The 25,746-nt window shown below is 38.5% G+C and overlaps 1 protein-coding gene across 1 annotated transcript in view; it reads right to left on the bottom strand.

Annotated features, from left to right (window-relative positions):
* MED27 (mediator complex subunit 27) overlaps nt 1-25,746 on the bottom strand; it is a 262,470-nt gene that overhangs the window by 28,954 nt on the left and 207,770 nt on the right. The window contains exon 5 of the mRNA XM_043985374.1: nt 3,655-3,762. Within this exon, the coding sequence (XP_043841309.1) occupies nt 3,655-3,762 (108 nt within the window). The remainder of the gene's footprint in view (nt 1-3,654; nt 3,763-25,746) is intronic.

The raw sequence follows: 25,746 nt of genomic DNA, 5'->3' as shown, positions 1-25,746 counted from the left end.
GTAGGTAACAAGAGGCTATTTTTCTGAAGGTCGTCAGAATGATTTCAAAGGCGATAACAAATCAAAATGTTCCCTGCATCTAATATCAAACAGGGCTAGTGCCAACACTTATTAGAGAAATCAGATTCAAGCCTTCCCCCTCCCCCTCGACCCAAACACACACACATCCAACTTTGAAGTGGAAAGAATGCAAGGATCAGAAATTACCCTAGAGACAGTTCTAGCAGTCTTTGAAGGTTTCCTTTGATACTACCATTTCTTTTCCTCTCTTCCACTAGGAGGCTAAAAGCTGCCTTTTTTTTTTTTTTATTGACATGGGGTAATTAATGAAGCTATAGCATTAACATAACCCAAATCCCCTAATAAGATAAATTCAACTGAGACACTTATATTTCTTTAGTTTTATATCTAAGTGCTGCAAAATTAGGACTCTGGCCAGATATTCAGCTTAAGCACCCAACATTAAATATGCCATGTCATGACTCTCCTTGTTCCTATGATTACAGAAAAGTAGTGGGTCAGCACATCACCAAAAATCCTAGTGCATTTTTGTTTTGATGATTAGAATTAGGCTACTTATGCTTGCTTATAAAGCATTTGCTCAGTGGAAAAAGCAAGAGGCTTAATTCTATTATTATTTTTGCAAAGTGATAGCTCTGGTGGCTATAGAATACTAGGATTCTTCTGAGGAATGTATAGGTTAGATCTAGAAAACAGGTTAGGTGCCCAGTCATCATGTTAGCAAAAGAGCTACTAATTAAAATGTATTAGTATGTGATGGATGTGATAGATTAGGAATAAACTCAACTGCAGCAAAATTGGTGTCCAACATCCCTACTGTATATATAAGGCAATATACTTGGCTAGTCTGTTTGTGGTGTCATTTCATATAGAAGAGGGTGACCAGTATGGGGTGGGGGGAGGGGAGGATTTGGAGACTAAAATAAGCTAGGACCAGTTGAAAAGAAAAGGCAGGTTAATTAAGCCTAAAAGAGAGAATATTTGGGAAGTAGGAGTTACAGATTATGGATATTTATTTTCTACTATGTGCAGGATTGCAATGTAGAAGAAGGAGACTTTTGTTTCGTGTGGCCTTGCAGGGAATCAAAGGGAGATGCTGCACAAAGACACATTTCAGCTTGATACAAGGAAACATATCCAAAAAGTCAGAACTATGCAAAGTGGAATGGATTGGTTCTGGAGGTAGTGAGTTCCTCATCACTAAAGGTCTTTAATTGGAAGCTGGATGATCCATTTGCCATATTACAGAGGAATTTCATGTTCAGCTACAGGGTAGACTGGATGTCCTTTGTGTTTCCTTCCCACTCTAGGATTCTGTGATATTGCTGGGTTTTGCAGTACTTAGTCAGTCAAAAGCAAACTCACATCTTTTAAAAAAGCAAATTGATTATGCAAGCAACAATTTGTTCAGTAGGTAGTCCATCCCGCCCCCAGACTATACCTTCTACACCAAACAGCTCCTTCAAAATGCTGCTTTATCATTTAGCATATGTCAGATCCTTCAATACACGAATTCACTTGAACATATACATATACAAATTATGTGTGTGTGAAATCCCAAAATAGATCATTAATAATGTCTGCCTGAATTTTATTTTTATCCACGACTTAAACTTGGTGACTCTATAAAGTGCTTGGAAAGGGAAGAAACTAAACAAGTCAGCTACAATTAGATGTTGGGCAGACTGGTCACTTGAGAGCTTTCTACCTTGTTTGGCTAATGCAACTTTAAAATAATGTACTAATTCAGGTCTGTCTGTTTTGCTATTCCTAGGTCTGAGTTCTGGTTATCATTTAGGCCCATAGATGTGGTTGACATCGATTTGTGTAAAAAGAGGGTAAAAGCCAGGTTAGCACCACATTTGTGACTCAGTACAGTAGGATGTAGGTCTCAGAATGTTGAAATCTCTATCTATTTTCCAGTCTTCCTTTTAGAATTCTTAAAAAAAATGTTTTTAGTTGATATATTTTGTTTTTACATATTGTCATTTTCAAGTCTATCCCTCTCTTTTCCCTTCCTCAAAAAGACATCCCTTTGTATTGTTATTTAACTTTCTATATACTTCTATCTTGTCTCTCCAAATAGACCATAACTGTTATAAGGACAGAAGCTATATTTTACACTAGTTTTGACTTTTTAATAATGATATAATTGAGATACACACACTCACACACACCCCCACCCCCACCCCAGAATGGAATTTGCACATTCTAATGGATGTTGTCCTTCAAAGAAACCACTCTGGAAGGTTATTCAGTTATTTATTCCAGTGTTTCTGCTGGTGTAAACACACACACACACACACACACACACCACACAACACAACACATGTGGAACACCTATTTTAGAACTGAGCTAGTCTGCAAGGCACACATGAAACCTGTCCCATTATCACACTTTGGACCCAAATCAGCATGACACCACTTAATCACTGGTTTGAAAGGACTTATGACAGCTCTCAAAATTCAAATTCCACCCACAAAAGACAAAGAGTACCACCATTAAAAATACTGAAAAGAACATGTTATAGGTTCTGAGGGCAAATTGAAAGGAAGGATTCATAAAATATCTTAAGCAATGATAGAATCCTGGAAATAAGTGACTAGAATATGTATATGTGTGTGTAATATATATTCTATATATGTGTGTGCATATATAAGTGATTCTAGAATATATGTGTTCTATGTGTGATATATATACACACATACATATACGTACAGATATATATGTGTGTGTATACATATGTATGTCATTACCTTATGTCCTCAGCTCTGTTATAACAAACTGCTGTTGCATTAACCTATAGTTATCACTTCTTTTTGAAAAAAATATCCCACCCTCATTATAACATGGCCTTTGGGTGCTGAGTGCTTGACTAGCTCTAATGAACTTATTACTTTAATGGGAATCATTCTTAGAGGAAGAAGTTATAAATTTCATGGGGGGGGGGGTGGTGGTAGTGTTTGAAAATGACCAGCACAAGTTGGGCTAGTGTCTCAAAAGGGGGGCCTATTTCATTGTGGGAAAAAAAAAAGAATTGAAAAGGATGTAAGGCTCACTGTCAGATGTGTTCCACTCAACCATCTGGAGTAGAAGCCGTCAAAAGAAATTAGGATTCAAGGTGGGTAAACTTTCATACACAACTCACTCATAGAAATAAGTTCTCTTTCTTCAATAGCAGCTGTTCAGTGTGAGCTATTATTACAGATATGCAACATCCTAAGGGCTACTTGGGAGTTTCAGAGAAGAAAGAGCTTCAAATTGTGCTTAAAACTAACCCCCAATTTCCTTATGATTCTGGCAAAAGCAAAAGGCTGAACCATAGGCTATTAATGTGCAGCCAGGCTAGGGAAAAAAATCTGTTTCCTCAGAAGACATGTTTAATGAGGCAACTGGGGTCTAAGGTGATAAATTAGAAATTCAACTAAGGGCACAGGGTTTAAAGAAACGCAGAAGCTTGAGGATGAAAAACCCAAGTAGAGGGTGTAAAATGTAAAGCTGTACACTTTACAAAAATATCAGCATCGGCGGCTCATCACTGTATGTGGGGATCCACTATATTTTTCTGGGCTAAACAAAAGAATTTTATGTGGGTGAGTATATAACCTCCAGACCAAAGCACAACACCCTACCTTTCCATCTTCTGTGTACACGTTTTCATTGTATCCTTTCACAATTGTTCGATCAATGAAGAGGCTCCTCATGACCACAATGACTTTCAGTACCTTTCCTAAAGTAACCTAAAGAGGATAAGAACAACAGAAAATTTAAACATCTGATTACACAAAATAATAACACCATGACTACCACCACCGTCATCACCACCATCACCACCACTATCATGATCACCACCATCACCACCACTATCATGATCACCACCTCACATTTATATAGTGCAAAGGTTGCCTCAGTTAATCACAGTGTTGAGAATGTCTCTTTTAGAAAATAAGATAAGTTAATGCTCTATCCACCCACTTAATCTCTGACAGTAGTACTAAGGGATGTTTTATGAGATAATTCCACAGTTGTCTTTCTTGACATTACCCTAAAAAGCCCAGGGATAGCAGCAAATTCCCTTAGTAACTGCTTTTGGATCAATCACCCACTAGTTCAGTTAAACACATTTTGAACCTATTTATATTTTCAGCTTGTATAACCTTTCAGGGGAAGGAGTCCCATGTTTACTACCCACTGTGTAAAGTAATTCTTCCTTTCATCTGCCCTAAAATTACCTTATTCAAGCATCAACAGGGAAAGTGGGGGTGGGGGTGTGTGTGTCTAGAATTCTGGGGCTCTAAGGTATAGTGAGCAGGTCTGTATTCCCTTTGACCAGCCTGTCCAGATTCTAATGGCTGCCAGTAGAGAGGCAGGCATATGTACACTCAGGGACACGTGGCAAGCACAAGGTAGAGAATATTAAATAGACCTTGTAATTGAACTATACATTTTTTTTAAGAAAAACTGGTCAGGATGGACATGCTATTTTTAATAATAAATGGGGGGGGGTCGGCTAGGTGGCACAGTGGATAAAGCACCGGCCCTGGATTCAGGAGGACCTGAGTTCAAATCTGGTCTTAGACACTTGACACTTACTAGCTGTGTGACCCTGGGCAAGTCACTTAACCCCCACTACCCCACAAAAAAATAAAAAAATAAATCCAGGGAGGGGGCAGCTAGGTGGCAAAGTGGATAGAGCACAGGCCCTGGATTCAGGAGGACCTGAGTTCAAATCTGGTCTTAGACACTTGACACTTACTAGCTGTGTGACCCTGGGCAAGTCACTTAACCCCCACTACCCCACAAAAAAATAAAAAAATAAATCCAGGGAGGGGGCAGCTAGGTGGCAAAGTGGATAGAGCACCGGCCCTGGAGTCAGGAGGACCTGAGTTCAAATCCAACCTCAGACACTTGATACGTACTGGCTGTGTGACCCTGGGCAAGTCACTTAACCCCAATTGCCTCACCAAATAATAATAATAATAATAATAATAAATCCAGGGGGCAGCTAGGTGGCACAGTGGATAGAACACTGGCCCTGGAGTCAGGAGGATCTGAGTTCAAATCTGGCCTTAGACACTTGACACTTACTAGCTGTGTGACCCTGGGCAAGTCATTTAACCCCAATTGCCTCACCAAAAAAAAAAAAAAATCTAAAGGTAAAATGGAAACATTTTTATGCTTATTACAAGACTGTATTCTGAGAGATGCCCATAAATCTTTTTACATTTTCAATTATGCTAGAACCTTAGTGTGGGCTGTGAATGAAAAAGAGGCCCAGGTAAAAAGAAATGTAGTCATGTGTCCTAGGGAAGAAGTAAACAGATATTTGCTGGAAATGAGAAACTGAAAAGTATAAAATCAGTTCCCACTTCCCATGATTTAAGTCAGGGGCTTAGTCTGCCTTTGTACTAACTCTTCAGTAATCTTCTTTATGAACCATTTATTATCCCATCTCATGGATCAGACAACTGAGACAAAATCATTAGACAACTAAGTGGCAGAGCCCTATTGTTAAAATGCTCTTCTACATAGTACTCTAACCATTAAATAGGCTTTTCCCATGAGGCATAAGAACAGTGCTTAACTGGAGGAAAATAAGAAGTACCATGGGTACAATTTGGCTAGGTGAAGACAACAGCTCAAAACAGAGCTCAACCACCTCTAGTTTCCATACTACAGGCAGTTAAGTAGCACAGTGAACATAGTGTTGGCTGGTGAGGCCTGGAGTCAGGAAGGCTTGAGACACTGTCCAGCCTCAGACCAGTACTAGTTGCATGACCTTGGGCAAGTCACTTAACTTCTGTTTGCCTCACTCATTTCCTCATCTAAGATGGGAATGATGATAGCACCCACCTTGCAATGTTTTTGTGAGGATAAAAATCAGAAAATATTTGTTAATTTTTTTTGGCAAAAATATTAACTTTAATATTAACTGTAAACTTTAAAGCACTATATAAATACTACATATTATTGCTACAACTTTCCTATGGATGTTCTGTCCTGGTTCCTCTTTTCTTCTCCCTCTATACTATTTCACTAGGTGATCCCATCAGCTCCCACAGATATAATTATCATCTTTATGCTGACTTCCAGACTTGCATCTTTTTTTCCCCTTCTTTTTTGCAGGGCAAAGAGGGTTAAGTGACTTGCCCAGGGTCACACAGCTAGTAAGTATCAAGTGTCTGAGGCTGGATTTGAATTCAGCTCCTCCTGAATCTGGGGCCAGTGCTTTATCCACTGTAACACCTAGCTGCCCCCAGACTTGCATCTTGAAGTGGATGTCCCATAAACAACATCTTTTTTTTTTTTTTTTTGCGGGGCAATGGGGCTTAAGTGACTTGCCCAAGGTCACACAGCTAGTAAGTGTCAAGTGTCTGAGGCCGGATTTGAACTCAGGAACTCCTGAATCCAGGGCCGGTGCTTTATCCACTGCGCCATTTAGCTGTCCCTACTTTGTGTGTGTGTGTGTGTGTGTGAGGCAATTGGGGCTAAGTGACTTGCCCAGGGTCACACAGCTAGTAAGTGTTAAGTGTCTGAGGCCGGATTTGAACTCAGGTACTCCCAACTCCAGGGCCGGTGCTCTATCCACTGCGCCACCTAGCCGCCCCTCCATAAACATCTTAAACTCAATTTGTCCAAAACCTAACTCGTTATCTTTTCCCCCAAACACTTTCCCCTTCTTGACCTCCCTATTACTTTTTTTTTTTAAGTGAGGCAATTGGGGTTAAGTGACTTGCTCAGGGTCACACAGCTAGTAATTGTCTGAGGCCGGATTTGAACTCAGGTCTTCCTGACTCCAGGGCTGGTACTCTATCCACTGCACCACCTAGCTACCCCCTCCCTATTAATTTTAAGGGTACTTCCATCCTCCCAGTCACTCATGCTTAGGCATCATCTTTGACTCCTCATTATCCCTTACTCCCATATGCAATTTATTTGTGCCTTCCTAACATTTCTCAAACAAACCCCTTGCAGTCCTGCCCTTTCTGTGGCAGAAACCTCTCTTAATTCAGGTGCCTTCCCTCTGTTGATTATTTTCTATTTCTCCTGTAAGTAGTTTTTTTTTTAATTAATAAAGTATTTTATTTTTTTCCCATTACATGTAAAGATAGTTCTCAACTTTTGTTTATACAAGCTTTACAATTTCAGATTTTTCTCCCTCCTTCCCCCCTCCCCTAGACAGCAGGTAATCTGATATAGGTTTTATATATATATATATATATATATATACACACACACATAATAACATTAATCCTATTTCTGCATTAGTCATGTTATAAGAGAAAAAATCAGAGCAATGATGAAAAACCTCAAAATAGAAAAAAAGAACAGCATCAAAAACAAAAGAAATAGTATGGTTCATTCAGCATCTATATCCACAGTTCTTTTTTTTTCCTTGGATTTGAAGATCCTCTTCCATCACAAGTTCCCTGGAACTCTTCTGTACCATTGCATTGGTGAGAATATAGTCCATCACAGTAGATCAACACTCAATGTTGATGATACTGTGTACAATGTTCTTCTGGTTCTGCTCATCTCACTCATTATCAGTCCACACAAGACCCTCTGGATTTCTCTGAACTCCTCCTGCTCATCATTTCTTACAGCACAATAGTATTCCATTGTATTCATATACCACAACTTGTCCAGCCATTCCCCAATTGATGGGCACCCCCCTCAACTGTAAGTAGTTTTTTGGTACAGTTGTTTGCATACTCTTTTTCCCATTAAACTGTGAGCTCCTTGAGGGCAGGGGCTGCCTTTTATCTGTATTTGTATTCTCAGTCTTAGCAAAGGGCATGGTGCCTAATAAAGTCTATCAACTGACTGAGGTTCTCCTGATCCTGAGGCCAGCTCTCTATCCATTAGGCTATGCGTCCCTCAAATATTAAAAAGGAACCAGAAGAACAGTCTCCAGACACTGAGCGTGGTTTATGAAAACACACAGTGTGGCGGTTTATTGAAAGACATGAATAAGGATCACACAGGGTTAGAAGTCACAAAGAAATCATAAACAGCTGTATTGGAAGAAGAGCACCCACTGAAGTCCACTAACTATATTTTTCAACATCAAGGCAACACTTTGAATGTTTCTATACTGTTTTTTATATTTATCACCTCAAGTATCTTAAGTAATCAGAAATTACTTCTTCAATATGACAGTAAGTGAAGAAGATACTAAGATCAGTGATTCTGCCTTTGAAGTAGATATTAGCCATTAATAAAATAAGTAATAACATTGTTGTTTAGTAGGTTCAGTAATAAGTACTTGACTCTATTGCCCTTCACCACCTGAAAATGGATGTCAAACCCACCTCCCTCCTCCCTCCTCCAGGGCAAACTTTTGCAGAAGCACGTTTGATTAGTTTTTACCAGCAAACACGTGGAACAGAGACATAGCTTCTGTAAGCCAACAACATCTGACTATTCTTTTATGAAGCTGATAAACAGTGCCAATCAGTAGAAGTCCCAAGTTTTAAAGTTTAAATCTGATAGAAATCCACAAAAAAAGAGTTCCATGAAATTTAAAATTTCCTTTTTATTATCTAACATTGGAGTAGAAAGATGAGCTGATGTATTCTAGGGAAGATTTGGTAGCTCGGGGTAATGAATGTGAAGGAAACAGGTTATCAATGAATCTTGTTCTTTGAATCTTTAGGAATATATGCTAAGGTCACAATACGGTAATATATAGTTTATAAATTGTGAGATGGGTGGTATGAATATTATTACACACATTTTATAGATAAGGAAATTGAGTAAAGATTGTTGATTTTAGTCAGCCTAGAGCAGGGATTCTGAATCCTGCAGTACATGAATTTGGTTTAAAACAAATTTAATAATGATTTCAATAAAATTGCTTTCTTTTACAATCCTTTTTTACTTTATGTATTTAGAAACATTATTTAGAGAAAAGATCCACAGGCTTCACAATAATGCCAAATGAGTTTATAACATAAAAAACAACAACAACAAAAAAAGATTCAGAAATCCCTGGCCTTGAGGCAGGGAATCTGATTTTCTCCATAGTGTGAAGAAAAGAAGGACAATTTAACCTAACTTCCAGCTCAAAAGATACTTTCTTGGGGCAGCTAGGTAGTGCAGTGGATAAAGCACCAGCCCTGGATTCAGGAGTACCTGAGTTCAAATCCGGCCTCAGACACTTGACATTTACTAGCTGTGTAATCCTGGGCAAGTCACTTAACCCCCATTGCCCCGCCAAAAAAAAAAAAAAAAGATACTTTCTTGGTTTATTAAAAAATTGGATTTTTAAAGTCAGCAAAAATCTACTTCTCTTTCCCACCCCCCAACCTCGCCACTGAGAAAGAAGGAAAACCAAAACCCTATTACAATCATGTATAGTCAAGCAAAACAAATTTCCCCACTAGTCATGAAAAAAAAAAACCCAAGTCTTATGTTGCACTCTGAGTCCTTCATCTCACTATTAGGAGGTGGGTAGTATGCTTCATCATGAGTCATCTGAATCCTGGTTGGTCACTAAACTGATCAAAATTGTTTGTGTCTTTACAAAATTGTTGTCTTTGTATAAGTTGCTTTCCTTGGTCTGTTCACTTCATTCAGCATCAGTTCATATAAGTTGTCCCAGTTTTTCTGTGACACCATTCCCTGCATAATTTCTTACAGCATGCTAATATTCCATTGCATTTCTATACCATGACCTGTTCATCCATTCTCTAATTGATAGGTACCTTTTCAGTTTCAAATTCCATGCCTATTCAAAAAGAGATAGAAGTAATTTTATACATCCTTAGAGTTTGTTTTGCTTGGGAGTAATTCCTCCCTCAATCTACATTCCCCTTCCCCCCCCCCCATATTCCCTTTTCTCTCCTATCCCTATTTTCCTGTAGAGTGAAATGTATTTCTGTACTCAATTGTGTGTTTCTTCCCTCCTTTGACCAGTTCAGATGAAAGTAAGGTTCAAATGGCAGCAGCTTGCCCATACCTTTCTCCTTGTTTGCATAAACTTCTACTTTTACATACCTATTATGTGAACTAATTTCCCTAAATGTCCTTCTCCTTTTCCCCAACTAATATATTCCTCTCCTCCCTTTAACATCATCAAGACAAAAGGACCACTTGCCAGTCCTCCCTCCACAATCCCTGATGTCCAGAGAGTCCAGAATCAACACATCTATCACCTCCCCCATATTCAAAATAAACAATTTATCCTTGTTTAATTTTTAATGATTGTTCACTGATGGTGACCTTTTAATGTTTCTCTTAACTCTTGTGTTTGTACTTCAAAGTTTCTAAGTAACTCTTGGTCTTTTCATTAGGAATGCTTGGAAGTCCCTTATTTCATCAAAGATTCATTCCCCCTCCCCCATAAGATTACTTTCTGCTTTGCTTAGTTATTCTCAGTTGTAAGCCTATATCCTCTGCTTTCTAGAACATCATATTTCAAGTTCTTCATTCCTTTGAAATAATGATTGCTAAATAGTGTGTGATTTTGACTGTGGCTCCTTGGTACTTGAATTCTTTCTGGATGATTCCATTAATTTTTCTTTGACTGAAAGCTCTAGACTTTGGCTATAGCGTTCTTGGGAGTTTTCATTTGAGGATTTCTTGGTGAATATGTTCTATTTAAATTTTGCCCTCTGGTTCTAAGAGATCTAGGTTCCTTTTTGTTCATGGCCTTTAGGTAGTCCAATCTCTCAGATCTGTTTTCCAGGTAAGTTGTTTTGTAGAAGATATTTTGCATTTTCTCCCCCATGCCCTCCATCCCTGAATTTTGACTGTTTTAATGTTTCTTGTTGTCTCATGAAGTCATCGGCTTCTAAATGGGCAAAGTTTTGTTCTTCATGTGCCAAGCTGTTAATTCCCTTTAAAATTATTTCTTCTATAACTCTCATCTCTTTTCCAATTTTTTCCTCTGATGTTTTCATTTCATTTAGAAAGAGTTTTAATGCTTTTAAAAAAAAAAACTTAAATCATCTCAGGAATTATTTTTGAATTTGTGCTCAAGTATGTTTTTCTTTGAGGCTTTGCTTGTAGATCTTCTGGAGACATTTCCTTCTGTGTTTGTATCTTCCGCATCTTTGTCACTATAATAGCTTTTTTATGGTGGGATTCTTTTGGTTTGCTTATTCTTTCATCCTATTTCCTAACTTTGGACTCTACATTAGGGATAGGCTCTATACAATTCTGGAGGAAATGTCTGGGCTGGTCATGTTGCTGCTTTCTTGGGGTATTAAGTATTATTTCCCCAACATCTCAGGGAAAGCCTAGGCTGGGGACCTGCAAACGTTCGGTGTTCCCAAAGTGGTCTGATTCAGAACAAAGTCTGATTGCTGTCCATCTGGTTGAAACTCTGCAAGTTCCTGACCTGGGTGGGTTTGGGTCTGCACAACAAGGCCTGTGGACTTTTTCTACCTGGAGTTCCAAAAGACTGATACTGTACTTAGTCACTATCAGGCAGCTCTATCAGAAAGCTCTGCTGGCTTGGACTAACAGAACTACAGGCTTCTCTTTGGTCTGGGATTTCTGCCTAGTTTGTTTTCTGCAGGCTTTAGATTGGGTTAGAAGCTGTAACCAACATTTCATTCTGCCCCTGGGGCTTGTGCCACAAAGTTACTACATGCTTCTGAATGTGCTTCTTGTTAAGTATACAGCCTAGTGTAATGGACTGACTGTTCTTTGCCTTTGAATGCTGCCCTTAGGTGCAGATCTCCTCAGTCCATTCTGGATCTATGATTTGCAACCAGGTATTGTGTGAAAGATACTATTTGGCAACTCTTCTTGAACCCTATTGACACCTTCCATAGTTTATAATGTTGGCTCTGAATACAAATTTGACAAGCCTATATACTCCTTTGGTAACTTCTTTTTTGTTGTTTCTTTGGGTTTTTTTTTTTGGTGAGTCTATTGGGGTTAAGTGATTTGCCCACATCAATCACACAGCTAGTATGTGTCAAGTGTCTGAGGCTGGATGTGAACTCAGGTGCTCCTGACTCTAGGGTGAGTGCTCTGTCCATCTGTATCACCTAGCTGCCCCGCTTTGGTAACTTATGCAGTAGGATTCACATTACTGCCTTCACTCCTACTCATACACTACTGAATGAAGCTGGAGAATAACATGAAACTTTGCTGCCTAGTACCACTACAAATTTATATGGCATAATCTCAAATGGGCTGTTCCTTCAACAAGGCAATCCTTTTACACCTCCCTAATCAATTTACCACTCACCACAGTAGCTCTTCCAAACATTTCCATTTCTGCTCAAACCTCCCCTGGCTTCTCTTCTCTCCCACCTTCTCAGTTGAAAGTCTTGCCAATATTTCAGTGAAAAAATTGGGACCATTCACTGAAAGCTCTATCTCAAATCACTCAGATACCTTGTACTACTCTTTCTACTACTACTACTTCATCCCTGACTTGCATTTAGAGGTGTCCCTTCTCCTTGCCAAGGCAAACCCCTCTACATGTATAAGTGATCCTGTTATATCTTGTCTTCTCCAGCAGACTGATTCCTCTGTCACCCCCACTCTCTTACTAATCTTCAGTTTCTGTCTACTGGCTGCTTCCCAACTGCCTTACACACATGCCCATGTCTACTTCATCCTCAAAAATTTCTTCCCTGATGTATCTAACTCTTCTATTGTCCCATCTTTTTCCTTTCACGGCCAAACACTTTGAAATCACCATCTACAATCAGTGCCTACACTTCTCATCAGCTTCCCAATTAAGATTATAACCTAGATTCATCCTCAGCTCTTCACTCTCATATTCCCTTTATCCAACCAGTTTGTCAAGTCTTAAGGATTCTATCTCCATAACACTTCTCATATATAACTATATCTACTTCTCTCTCTCTCTCTCTCTCTGCCTCTTCCTTTCCCCTGGCACTACCCTACCTGAGTGTAGGCCCTCATCACCTCATGTCTGGACAATTGTAATAACCTTTTATTAGCTGGTCTCCCTGATTCAAGTTTCTCTCCAGTTTAGTCCATCTTCTACTCAACTGTCATATTGGTCTTTCTATAATGTGCAGGTCAGACCATGTCATCCCTCTGTTCGATAAACTACTGTGGCACTCTATTGCCTCAAGAATTAAACATAAAATCCTCTATTTGGCTTTTAAAGAATTTCATAACTTGCCCTCCTTCCTACCATTCCAGTCTTCATTTTACTTTATCCCCTGCCATGTACTCTGAGACTGGTGACTGGCCTCCTTACTATTATTGGCACAAGACACTCCACCTCTTGGCTCCATGCATTTTCACTGGCCACTCCTTCTGCCTTGAATTCTCTCTCTGCTCATCTATGCTTTCTTGCTTCCCTAGTTTTCTTAAGGTCCCAGGTTCCAGTAAGAATCCCACCTTTTACAAGAAGCTTTTTCTGATCCTCTAAATGCTAGTGGCTTCCCTCTTAAGATTAAATTAGATTGGGGCAGCTAGGTGGCGCAGTGGATAGAGCACCAGCCCTGGAGTCAGGAGTACCTGAATTCAAATCCGGCCTCAGACAGTGAGCTCCTTGAAAGCAGGGGCTATTTTGTTTTTTGGAGTTTTTTTGTATTCCTCTGCAGCACTTATCACAGTATTTGGCCATAAGAAGCACTTAACAGAAATGCTTGCTGACTTGAGACTTGTTAGTGTCTCAAGGATAGAAATAATAACAATAATAGCTGATATTTAAATATTCTTGGGAAGTTTTCAAAGTGCTCTGCATACATTTCTTCTTCATACTGTATCAATAATGCTCAGCAAAAGAACAGGCATAAGCTCATGGATTTTAGAGAAGAGACTTTTCATTTGAGGAAATTCTGGTTAAATAGCTTTCCCAAGGTTTTCTACAAGTAGAAACAAGATTTAAACCCAGGCCTACTGATAGCAAATCCAACACTCTACTACAGCATACTAAACAAATTCTCTTCCATATTTAGATGGATCTTTGTGATCTCACAAACATGACTATTCTCTTCAATGGTACAGAATGTAACTTATCCATGCCATTTCCTATTGTGTTTCTCCTTTTCATAACTTCCTATACATTTTCCTCAGTGGATCCATGAAAATACTGGCAGGCTTCCCTGAGGTTTAACCATGCTTCACATAAGACTAGCTCTTTTGGTCCCAAATCTCTGTCACAGCACCTCTTGTGCAATCCTTTATTAAGAATTCAATGAAGTCTATTCACTACCATGTGACACTTCATCACCCTTCAGAGTTAGTGGACTCCCATGACTTGCATTTAATACAGATCACTGGAAGAATATCAGTGTTAAAAAGATGTTTTTGTTTCAGAGTTATTAAAATGACTGCACAATTTCCCAAAGACAAACTAGCCTCCTTTCCTCCCCTCTTTTCTTGTTCAATTTAAAGCCTAGATAATTGCACATCCACAGGGCCTAAAATTTATGCAATGATGTACTAACTCTATGGGTTGTCCATCCAATTATATATCACAGTCTGGACAATAGCATTTCTTTATCCATTTAGTTTTTTGGTGTGAATCATTAAGACAACTTTTAAATAACTACTTATTTTATTTAGGAGGTTATTTTAAGTTATGGGGCTTGATACAATGAGCAGAATGTTATCTACAAATAAGACTATCTGCAGCACCTCACTCTGTTGTTGTTATTGTTATTTCAGGCATGTCTCATTCTTTGAGACTCCATATCTGGGGTTTTCTTGGCCAAGAAACCAGAGTGGTGTGCAGTTTCCTTCTCCAGTTCATTTTACAGATGAGGAAACTTAGCAAACAGAGTTAAGTGACTTACAGGGTCACACAGCTGGTAAGTGTTTTGAGGCCAGATTTGAACTCAGGAAGTTGAGTCTTCCTGACTCCAGGCCCTGCATTCTATCCACTGTGCCACCTAGATGCCCCTTTCCATTTGAATTCTGTGCTGGACCTCCTTCATGACAATGGCACACATCTTGGAATAGAAGATCATTTTCTGTTTTATGGGTCACTGAACAAAAATGATCAGGGTCATGGGATGAAGTTTTCTTTGTTGTCACCTTTTTTTAAGGCATCTTGCTTGACTTTGGCATTTGTAATGGAAACACATAACAGGAAAATGATGAAAGATTATGTATATAGAATTGTCTCATAAAAGAGCAAAAGGACTAAAGGTAAAACACATTTTACATAAAGTATATGGAGAGACTCAACTACACCAGGTCATCTTGAGCACATTTGAAGGAAAAACTGAAAGAACAACAACAAATGAGAGATGAAAAAGAGTATAATGGAGTCTTTTGTGCTACAGAATATGTACACATATACATACAAACATTCATGTATATATATTTTGTTAAATACATATACATGTAATAAACAAAAAAATACACACACATTTCTCTACAACTTTCATTCAGTTGTTTGACTATAAGAATATGGTCTGCTGTAGAATACCATTTGCAAAACCTGCCTGTTTCTTTATCATACCTTCATCTTGGGATACTCTCAATGCATGTGTAGATTATTGTGTGTGTGCATACATTTAAACTTTTTGTGGGGGGGGGGGAAGAGGGTTAAGTGACTTGCCCAGGGTCACACAGCTAGTAAGTGTCAAGTGTCTGAAGTCGTGTTTTAACTCAGGTCCTCCTGAATCCAGGGCCGGTGCTTTATCCACTGTGCCACCTAGCTGCCCTTAACTATTTTTTAAAAAAAGTTTTTAATAGTATTTAATTTTCCCCCAATTATATGTCAAGACAATTTTTAGCATTCTTATTTATAGGATATTGAGTTCCAATTTTTTCTTCCTCCCTTCATCCCCTCTCCTCTTCCTAAAATGGTAGGAAATTTGATACAGGTTATATATGTGCAATTATGTAAAATATATTTTCACATTAGTCACAGTTGTGAAAGAACAAAACAGATGAAAAGGAAAAAAAAAACCAAAAAATAAAATGAAAAAAGTATGCTTCAATATGCATTCAGAGTCCATCAGTTCTTTATCTGAATGTGGATGGCATTTTCTATTATGAGTTCTTTGTATTTGCTTTGGATCATTGTGTTGCTGAGAAAAGCTAAATTATTCATAGCTGATTATCACACAATGCTGCTGATACCATTCACAATGCTTTCCTGGTTCTGCTCATTTCACTTTGCATCATTCTATATAACTCCAGATTTTTCTGAAATCTGCCTGTTCATCATTTCTCATTGCACAATAGTATTCCATTACATTCATATACCACAGCTTGGTCAGCCATTCCTCAACTGATAGGCATCACCTCAAATTTCCAAGATTTTGACACGATGAAAAGGGCTGTGATAATTATTTTTGCACAGGTAGGTCCTTTCCCCCTTTTTATGATCTTTTTGGGATACAGACCTAGTAGCTGGTTGTCCTTTGGGCATAGTTCCAAATTGCTCTACAGAATGGTTCGATCGGGGTAACTAGGTGGCACAGTGGATAAAGCACTGGCCCTGGATTCAGGAGGACCTGAGTTCAAATCCGGTCCCAGACACTTGACACTTACTAGCTTCGTGACCTGGACAAGTCACTTAATCCTCATTGCCCCCCCCAACCCCCCCCAAAAAACCCCCCACAAACAAAACAAAACAGAATGGTTTGATTGGTTCACAACTCTACCAACAGTGCATTAGTGTCCCACATCCTCTCTGACATTTATCATTTTCTTTTTCTGTCATATTAGTCAATCTGATAGGAATGAGGTGGTACCTCAAAGTTGTAAAAATACAGTCTGTGTGTGATTTCTCCACAAAGGTTTGGTATTTTCCCCTCTTTTAGATATCTTGAGAATCAATCCTTCAGTGCCGCTAAAATTGTGTCACCTCTAATATCAAGCTCCTCAATGCATGGCTGGTCAAGTCCACTTGCTCCATCTTTGCTTTCTGTAGGGCTATTTCTATTTCCTCACACAGAACACATGGGAGTATAATATTAAGAAAGTCTAAGATGTGGGAGCTGTATTGTCACTGAGGGAAAAAGGGGTTTATAACAGAAAACCATACAAACCTTTTACATTTTTTATCTACTTTTTCTTCTAGCTTCATTCTTAAGTGTCTTCAGGGTGATTTAGCTTTGTTGGATTTTATCAAGCTTTCTCTGAACTTATTTTCGTTTTTATTGCTCCTTGTGGAAATATTTTGAGGCAATATTGTCTATAATTTTCTACCACCTTGCTCCAAAAAATTTGACAAATAAACTTATATTCTAAATTGATATGGTTTCTGGCTGCTGTCTCTCTACTTGGCAAGATGATAAAACATATATTTTTGGAAGCAATTTCTGTGGGGTGTTGTTTTTTTGGTTTTTTTTTTTTTGAGTCTTCTCATGAAATGTTGATATCTATTCTTTTGTCCATTTCCCATTTTCTAAATAGTTTGTTTAAAAAGGCTAGAGCTGTCTATATTATCAATTGCCAGATCTTATAAAATTTATTCTTTCTTTTAAGTGGTATTGATTTTCATATTATAAGAAGTTGATAGTTTAACTGTATATGCTTAACTGATTTGAAAATGACATCAGTAATCACTTGGTTTCTGTTCAAATATAATCAATATAATTTCTTTCCCCATGATGTTATTTGGTACTTGCCATGTTCTATGCTTCCTAACTTTCTTTAAGAAAGCATTCATGGGCAGCTAGGTAGTGCAGTGGATAAAGCATGGGCCCTGGATTCAGGAGTACCTGAGTTCAAATCCGGCCTCAGCCACTTGACACTTACTAGCTGTGTGACCTTGGGCGAGTCACTTAACCCGCAGTGCCCCAAAAACCAAAAAAAAAGAAAAAAAAAAAAAGAAAAAAGAAAAAGAAAGAAAGCATTCATGAAAAACCTGGAAAGACTTAAGTGGACTAATGCTGAGTGAAGTGATCAAAACCAGGAGAACATTATACACAGTAACAGCAACATTGTATGATGATCAATAGCTCTTTTCAGCAAGACAATGATCTAAGACAGTTTCAAAGGACTCATGATGGAAAATGTCCTCTACATCCAGAAAAAAGAACTGTGGAATCTGAATGCAGATTGAACCATACTGTTTCTACTTTGCTTTTTCTTTTTTGAGGTTTTTCCTTTTTGTTATGATTCTTCTTTCACAACATGACCAATGCAGAAATATTTAATGTGATTGTACATAAATAACCCATATTAAATTGCTTGTCATCTTAGGGAGGGAGAAGAGAAGGGAGGGAGGGAGAAAAACCTTATAAAAACAAATGTTGAAAACTATCTTTACATGTAACTGGAAAATAATAGAATACTTTTACGATTGAAAAAAAAAAAGCATTCATGAACCATAGGTATGAAGCTTTTTAATAAGCTTTTGGTCTATCTCATTTCTTGGTCTTAAATGAAGTTTTCCAATATATTTTTTGCAGTTTTCCCCTCTCTATATCAGATTGAAGTCACCAGGCATTGAAGTACATAACAATTTAATTTGGAAGGTCTTTTTAGAATTCTACTTTCTTATCTATTCTAATGGTTGTTTTTGTTTTGTATTTTTACAAATGCTTGAAATAAGCACCTCAGGACCAGATAACCAAAAGTCTTATGAAACGACAGTTCTTGTGGCTTTTGATAAAACCATGATAAAACCAACTCTGCCAACTCTTTTACATTCTTCTCCAAGGGGAGCCTGTGAGCCAGCTTTCCATTTAGATGCAACTACTCTCATTTGTCTTCTGCCTTCATTTATAGAAAGATTATTGAGATCGATGTGATCCAATCCTTCCAGTGGTATGTCCACTGTCCAATAACTAGGCAAGGATTTCACATTTTGGGTATCATGAGAAAATAATATTTATAATTTATTTTTAAACTATGATTCTTATAATTCTCTGTCTTCCTGCTACTCTGCCAACCATCATTGCAGAATCAAAGGGGTAAGAGGACATAGGACTGAAGAATGAAGGGTTTTTGTTTTGTAGGTTGGAATGGCCAAAGTATCCACTATTTTATGGCCAGCTTCCTGGTGATGAGACTCTTTATACTCAGCTCAACTGGTCCCTGGAAAGCATAGTCATTGTTGGGACTACACTTCTCATCCTGCCTCTATCAATTGAATGAGGTTTAAAATTTTTAAAAATACTATCACTGGGGCAGCTAGATGGCCAGTGGATAAAGCACTGGCCCTGGATTCAGGAGGACCTGAGTTTAAATCTGGCCTCAGACACTTGACACTTACTAGCTGTGTGACCCTGGACAAGTTACTTAACCCCCACTGTCCCACCCCACCCCCAAAATACCATCATTTCCTTTTATTTCTCCTACATTTCTCAATATATCCCTCTTCTTCCCTCCCCGAGAGCCATCCTTTATAATAAAGAAATGAATAGTTTAATTAAATCAACTAGCATATTAATGAAGTCAAACACTGAATACAATATTCTATACCCATTGAACCCCACTTCTGCAAAGAAGAAATGAGGGTACATTCTCATATTTCATCTCTGGGGACCATTTTTGGGTGTTCTGTTGATAATCTTTGTTTCACTTGCATTGTTGTAGTTATTTTGTATACTGCTATCCTGATTCTGCTTCCTTACCTCGCATCAGTTCACATGTTTTCTCATGCTTCTCTGTAGTCATAATATTTATTGCTCCTTATAGTGCAGTGATCTTTCCTTATATTGATATACTACAAATTGTTTAGTTCTTCCTTCATCAAGAGACATTTGCTTCATTCCTTTTTTTTTGCTACTAGAAAAAGTGCTGTTCTACATATTCTGACATATCTCTTTTGTTGCTGAACTACTTTAGGTATCTGCCTAGCAGTGGGATCTTTGGGTTGAAGCTACAGGCATTTTAATAACATGCAGCCTATCCCAAGTTGCTTTGCTGGGAATATACTGGATGTACCAGCAGTTCTGGCATTAGGTAGAATCTGACAAAGCTTGCTCTCTGCTGGCACACACCATTAAGAGGTACTAGAGTAGGATTCTGTAGAGAAACTAGATTCTCTGCTTTTTTTTTTTTTGGTGGGGCAATGAGGGTTAAGTGACTTGCCCAAGGTCACACAGCTAGTGTCAAGTGTCTGAGACTGGATTTGAACTCAGGTCCTCCTGAATCCAGGGCTGGTGCTTTATCTACTGCACCACCTAGCTGCCCCCTAGATTCTCATTTTAAAAAAATTGATGTCAAATTTAACTTGCATTTTTAAGAAGTCCATTTGTTCAATCTATCCACATATTCCTGGTTGATTCAGACTATTCTGACAAACTTCTCCTGGGTGCTCCATAAAGGCATAGAAGGCATGCATGTCAAATTTACAGATGACACAAAACTTGGAGAGATAGCTCATGTGTGCATATGCGTGCGCGCACGTGCGTGCACACACACACACACACACACACACACACTGACAGAATCAGATCCCAAAAGATCTGGATTGGCCAGGTCTGATTTTTATTAGACATTTATTCTTATTGACATGATAAGGATAAATATAAAGTCTAACACTTGGATTCAATGAATTAATTTCACAAGTATGAGGTGGGGGAGTGGTGATTAAGTACTAATTTACCTGAAAAACACATGGTGTTTGTTTTTTTTTTATCTGAACATAATAGAATATTACTGTGCTCTAAGAAATGATGAGCGAGAAGGTTTCATAGAAATCTGCAGACTTGTATGAACTGATGGAGTGAAATGAGCAGAATCAGGAAAACAATTTATATGGGAACAACAATGTTGTAAAGACAGCTCTGTAGGACTTAAGAACTCTGATCATTTTGATGAACAACCACAACTCCAGAGGAAGCATGCTACTTATCTAATGAAAGAGGGGCGACAGAATTAAGGTGCAGAATGAGATATATCTTTTTGGAAAAGGTTGGAATTTTTTTTCCTTGATGATGCTTATTTGTTACAGGAATTATATTTTTATCTTACTGAGGGGAGGATTGAAAAGAGAAGGGAATTAGAAATACTGTTTCCCCCTCCTCAAAAGAAAGAAAAGAGAATCATGGAAGCATTTTGAAAATGTATAGAATAGACCCATCTTTTTGGGAAAGGAGAAAGGAGAGAAATTATGCAAACCAATGAAAATTTATTTTTTAAAATTACACATAAGAAAACAGAAAGAATTTCAGAAGGAAACACAGAAAAGCAGAATAGCTCTGAAAGTGTTATGTTGAATTTATTATAAAAATCAAACTACATAATAAAGATATGTAGTTTCATATATAATCTTCATCTGTTCTACTTTGTGGAAATGTTTTTTTGGGTTTTTTTTTTTTTTGAGTAGTATTTTTATTTAGAATAAGCAAAATTGTAAAAGTCTGGGCTTTTAGTGGACAGCAAGCCCCGCATGAGATCTGAGTGTAATCTGGGGGCCAGGAACTCCACGGAGATCTCAGGAGGCACCGCACAATATGTGTAGTCAACAGTTCTGCTATACTTTCCTGGAAGGTGTTTAGTTATGTGTACCACATTTTTAGCAGGCCATTGTTAAGTTGGAGAACAATTGTAAGAGGACAACCAGGATGATGAAGGTACTCAAGATTATGCCGTATGCGGAGTGATAGAAGAGATGTTTGTTCTGGAAGACTTGGGGTAGATGTGAGAGCTTTCTTCAAGCATTTGAAGGGTTGTCATATAGAAAGATCAGAATCCTTCCATTTGGCCTCAGAAGTCAGAGCCAGGAGAAATGGGTGGAAACTGCAGAAGCAAATTTAGGTTTGATGTAAGCAAACCTTCCTAACAATTAGTTATCTGAAAATGGAAATGTGCAGCACAGGAAGGAACTCCCTAGAGTTCTTTAAGCAAAAGCTGGATGATGATTTGTCAGGTATGTCAGGGATGATTTGGGATAATTTATTATGGTCTAAATTTTGGATATCCCTTTGGGTGACTCAAAACAACATTTTTCTATGGGCAATCTGTGTTATAACATGTAATCTCTCTGTTGTGTTGAAAAAGCTGATACATATGCTTGCTATGACTCAGTAACAGTTTATGACGAACCAATGGGAACACAGTGTTCTAGTGGAAATAAGACCGAAATCAGAAGGCTTGAAGTCTAGATTTGGCTCTGCCACTAACAAGTGATATGATCTTGGCAAACTTATTTCCGTTCTTTGGGTCTCAGTTTCATCTGTAAAATGTTGGGGTTGTACTATGGCATTTCTAAGCTTTTTTCTAACTCTAACATGAGAAAGTCTATGATTGCCTGAGATTTTTATTTATTTGAACTGTGCTTGAATGCAGTGTGCCTAGATGTGAGATTGTAGGGAAGTAGGGCATGCTGGCTAGGCAAAGGAGAATTTGATGACCTGTGTGACTATGTGACTAGTTTATGTGACTATGGAATCTCTTCTCTGAAGCAGCTAACATTTACCATGGCCATTGACATGATGCTGAACAACAATATACTATTGGTCTGATTCTTGGCAATTCCTGTGGGACATCAGAAATTCAAGCTAATGCCATCTGGTAATGAAGCAAGCTCACTGTTGCCAAGGTAACATGTTCTATACTAACATGCAGATTTCCAAAGGGCTTGCTACTTCACTGGGAGGGCTCCAACACTATCCTATTTAAAGGGAAGTCATGTGTCAGACTTTCTACAGGGTGCATAGCCCATCCAGGGATCAATGTTTAGGCACGTTATCTTTACCCATATTCTTGCCAGGGTAAATCGATTCTCTTGGTAGCTGTCACTCAGGTTCATGGTCTTTTCTGTTTATTCTCTCGTTTTGGCTAGTTACAGAGTGGCAACCTGCTGTGTTGGCTCCTGCTGCGGAAATTTGCCAGCTAACTGTTGTGAGAGAATAAATCACAAGCTACAAAGAAAAAGGGGGATGGGAGGTTATGTTAATCGGGAGTAACACAAAAATTGTCATTTATGGTTATCCAACCAACTACAACACACTCAAACCCTAATAAACCTTCCCAATAGAGAAGGTACTGGTAGACCTGAGGGAAACTTCATACTTACTAGTTATTCTACACTTAACACTTGATTCCTACAGATGGATGTCCCTACAGTATTCATCTTAAAGAAGATTTGCTGGTCTCTATAACAATGCAATTCAGCTGCATTGATCTCAACACCTCTAATACAGAATACCATGTGGAGGAACTATACTAACTCAGAATTTGTGATAATTTGGATAGGGGCTAGACTATCTTTTAGTCTCACTTCCTCCATGAAGCTTCTTCTGAATTGCTTTAAATCCTATAATCAGTGCTATAGTTTATCACTTAATTATTTATTATTTTATATGTGCTAGTCTTCTCTCCTAACAATTAGTTATCCAAAATTAAAAATGGGCAGCATGGGAAGGAACTCCCTAAAGTTCTTTAAGTAAAAGCTGGATGATAATTTGTCAGGTATGTCAGAGATGATTTGGCATAATTCATTATGGTCTAAATTTTGGATATTCCTTTGGGTGACTCAAAGCAACATTCTCCTATGGGCAATCTGTGTTATCGCATGTAATCTTTGTTGTGTTGAAAAATCTGATATATACGCTTAAGGTTGTTGAGGGCATGAGTTGTGCCATGCTTCTTCTGACTAAAGTTTACCTTTATTTAGTAAAACCTTTTTTGTAAAATCTTAGTATTGATTGATAATAGGAGAAATGTTAAAATATTTAAGAATAAATTGTTTCTACAAATTATTAGTAAATTTAGGCCCTATTTACACATAAAAATACAAAATAATTAGACATAATTTTTATCTTTAGGACTTTTACTGGTCAGGCCTTTAAAAGCCCATTTCAATTATTATGTTATAATATCTAATTGAAAAAGAATACATATACAATCTTCAAACAGAAAGAATAAAAGAAAAAAAACACACCATACGGTTATAGTCACCAGGTTTGGCCCTGAGGAGAACTGAGAAAATGAACCTTCTTCTTTTTATTGAAGAGGTGGGAGATTATGGGTGTGAACCATCACATATGCTGCCGGACATGATGGATATACTTGGTTAATTATGCTGAACTGCCTTTTTTTCTCTTTGTACCTTTGCTGTGTGGAAATTTATTTTGATTTCGGGACCCTACCTTTGGTCTGAGATTAGAAAGCCTTGGGCCTTCAAGGTTTTTTCTGTGTGAGGGGCTGGTGCCCCTCCCACTCCGCTTCAGCTGAGCCAAAAAGCCCCATGGGCTGAGACGCCAGGTCAGACAGCTGGGGGAAAAAGCCCCAGCTCCCTCCACCTTGGGCGGATCTATCGGAGAGATCCTGGGCTCGTCCAGGCGGGTCTCTGGCATAGCCCATGCAGAAGTCCCTGGGAGCACAGCAGGGGGCACGGGCCCCTGGAGCCCTGGGTGTGATACGCATGAGACACTCGAGCGTCCCCCGCCCTGGCTGCAGTGCTAAGGTAGTTGGTGGATTAGTTTGGCGTGTATGGGGGTGCAAGGAGCCCCAAGGTTTGAGTGGTTAGAAGGAAGATATATAAACTGGAGAGTTAGACGCAGAAGGGAGGAACGGATAAAGGGGGCCTGACAAGATTAAGGAGGACTCCGGAGACTAGAGACCCTAGGAAGAAGGGAGAGGCCAGAAGGTTAAGAGGAACAGACAGAAAGGAGCTACAAGGATGCTAAGGAGACTGAGGCTACGTAAAGAGAGGGGGAGACGATACAGGTTGGAGAAAGCAAAGTTGGAGAAAGAGAGGTAAGAAAGTAAAGAGGGGGCGGACTGACGGAGCAGACAGACAGAACAGGAAGACAGTACAGGAGGTTAAAGAAACCAGGGGCAGCAGAGAACACAGAAGTGGTCAGCACAGGGTACAGGTTGGAGAAAGTGAAGTTGGAGAAAGCAAGGAGGCCGGGAGGACACTGGAGCACTAGGAGAACGCTAGAAGAAGGTCTGCTGGTATGCAGAAGGAGGCTAAAAAAGTTCCAGGTGCAGCAGGTGGAAAGAGACGTACCAGAACACAGTCAGGTTGTACATTTTATTTCCCTGTATTCTTAATTTTAAATTGTATCTCATAAACTCTGCTTTGATTATTTAGTTAAGAGGCTTCTTAATCTTTTGCTTATCAATTTTGGGAGTGGAGCAGTGTGGTGGAACTTTATAAATGGCCCATATTAAATTAATAGCAGTCATAGGCCCCCCAAATTAGCCCTAGTCAGTTTAAAATATTTCTACATTTGAATAGCAACCCAGATGGGACTTATGGACAAATTATAATTTTTCATATAAGTCCAGTTATACAGTTTTCCAGACTAGATTAGCTAATAATAATTAATTTTTTTAACAGTTGTAAAGTATGACTTACTGAGTTTGGACAGAGAAAGAATACATATGGAAATATATTTATGAAGGAAATGAATGTGATATCAAAACAAAAGGCATTAATAAAAATGGGATTAAAAAACTTAGTTTATAATTCAATCAGTTTTCCCTGATTTCAACTGGCCTTCCACTCAACATGAATTACTGATATTCTACTGTATGTACTAGCATATTTATCTGCACATTTTAAATGACTTACCCAAGGTAACAGAGATAAGAAGTGGCAGAGCCTAGATATCAGGTCTTCTGACTACTAATTTATTGTTATATTTACTATGACAGGTGGAGTCCTTTAAATCAGGTAAAGAAAAATAAAATGGTCACCATCAAACCTCAAGTCACTTACTCTTCTGAACAGTCCAGAGGTATTCTCTGGGCCTTCTGCTAAAAAGTTCAGGCTCTCTACAACCAGCCTCTCCCCACCCGACCCACATAACTATATTCTTTTAATAAAGTATTTACTTTGTCTAATTTTAACTTTCAAAAATAGCCCTCTAGGTTCAGCACAACTGCCAGGTCTGTGTAGTTCTGAA

The sequence above is a fragment of the Dromiciops gliroides genome, chromosome 2 (genome assembly GCF_019393635.1).
Source record: "Dromiciops gliroides isolate mDroGli1 chromosome 2, mDroGli1.pri, whole genome shotgun sequence".
In the NCBI taxonomy this organism is placed as follows: domain Eukaryota; kingdom Metazoa; phylum Chordata; class Mammalia; order Microbiotheria; family Microbiotheriidae; genus Dromiciops; species Dromiciops gliroides.
Note: the sequence above shows the minus strand (reverse complement) of the source record. Positions and strands in the feature narration are given on the sequence as shown.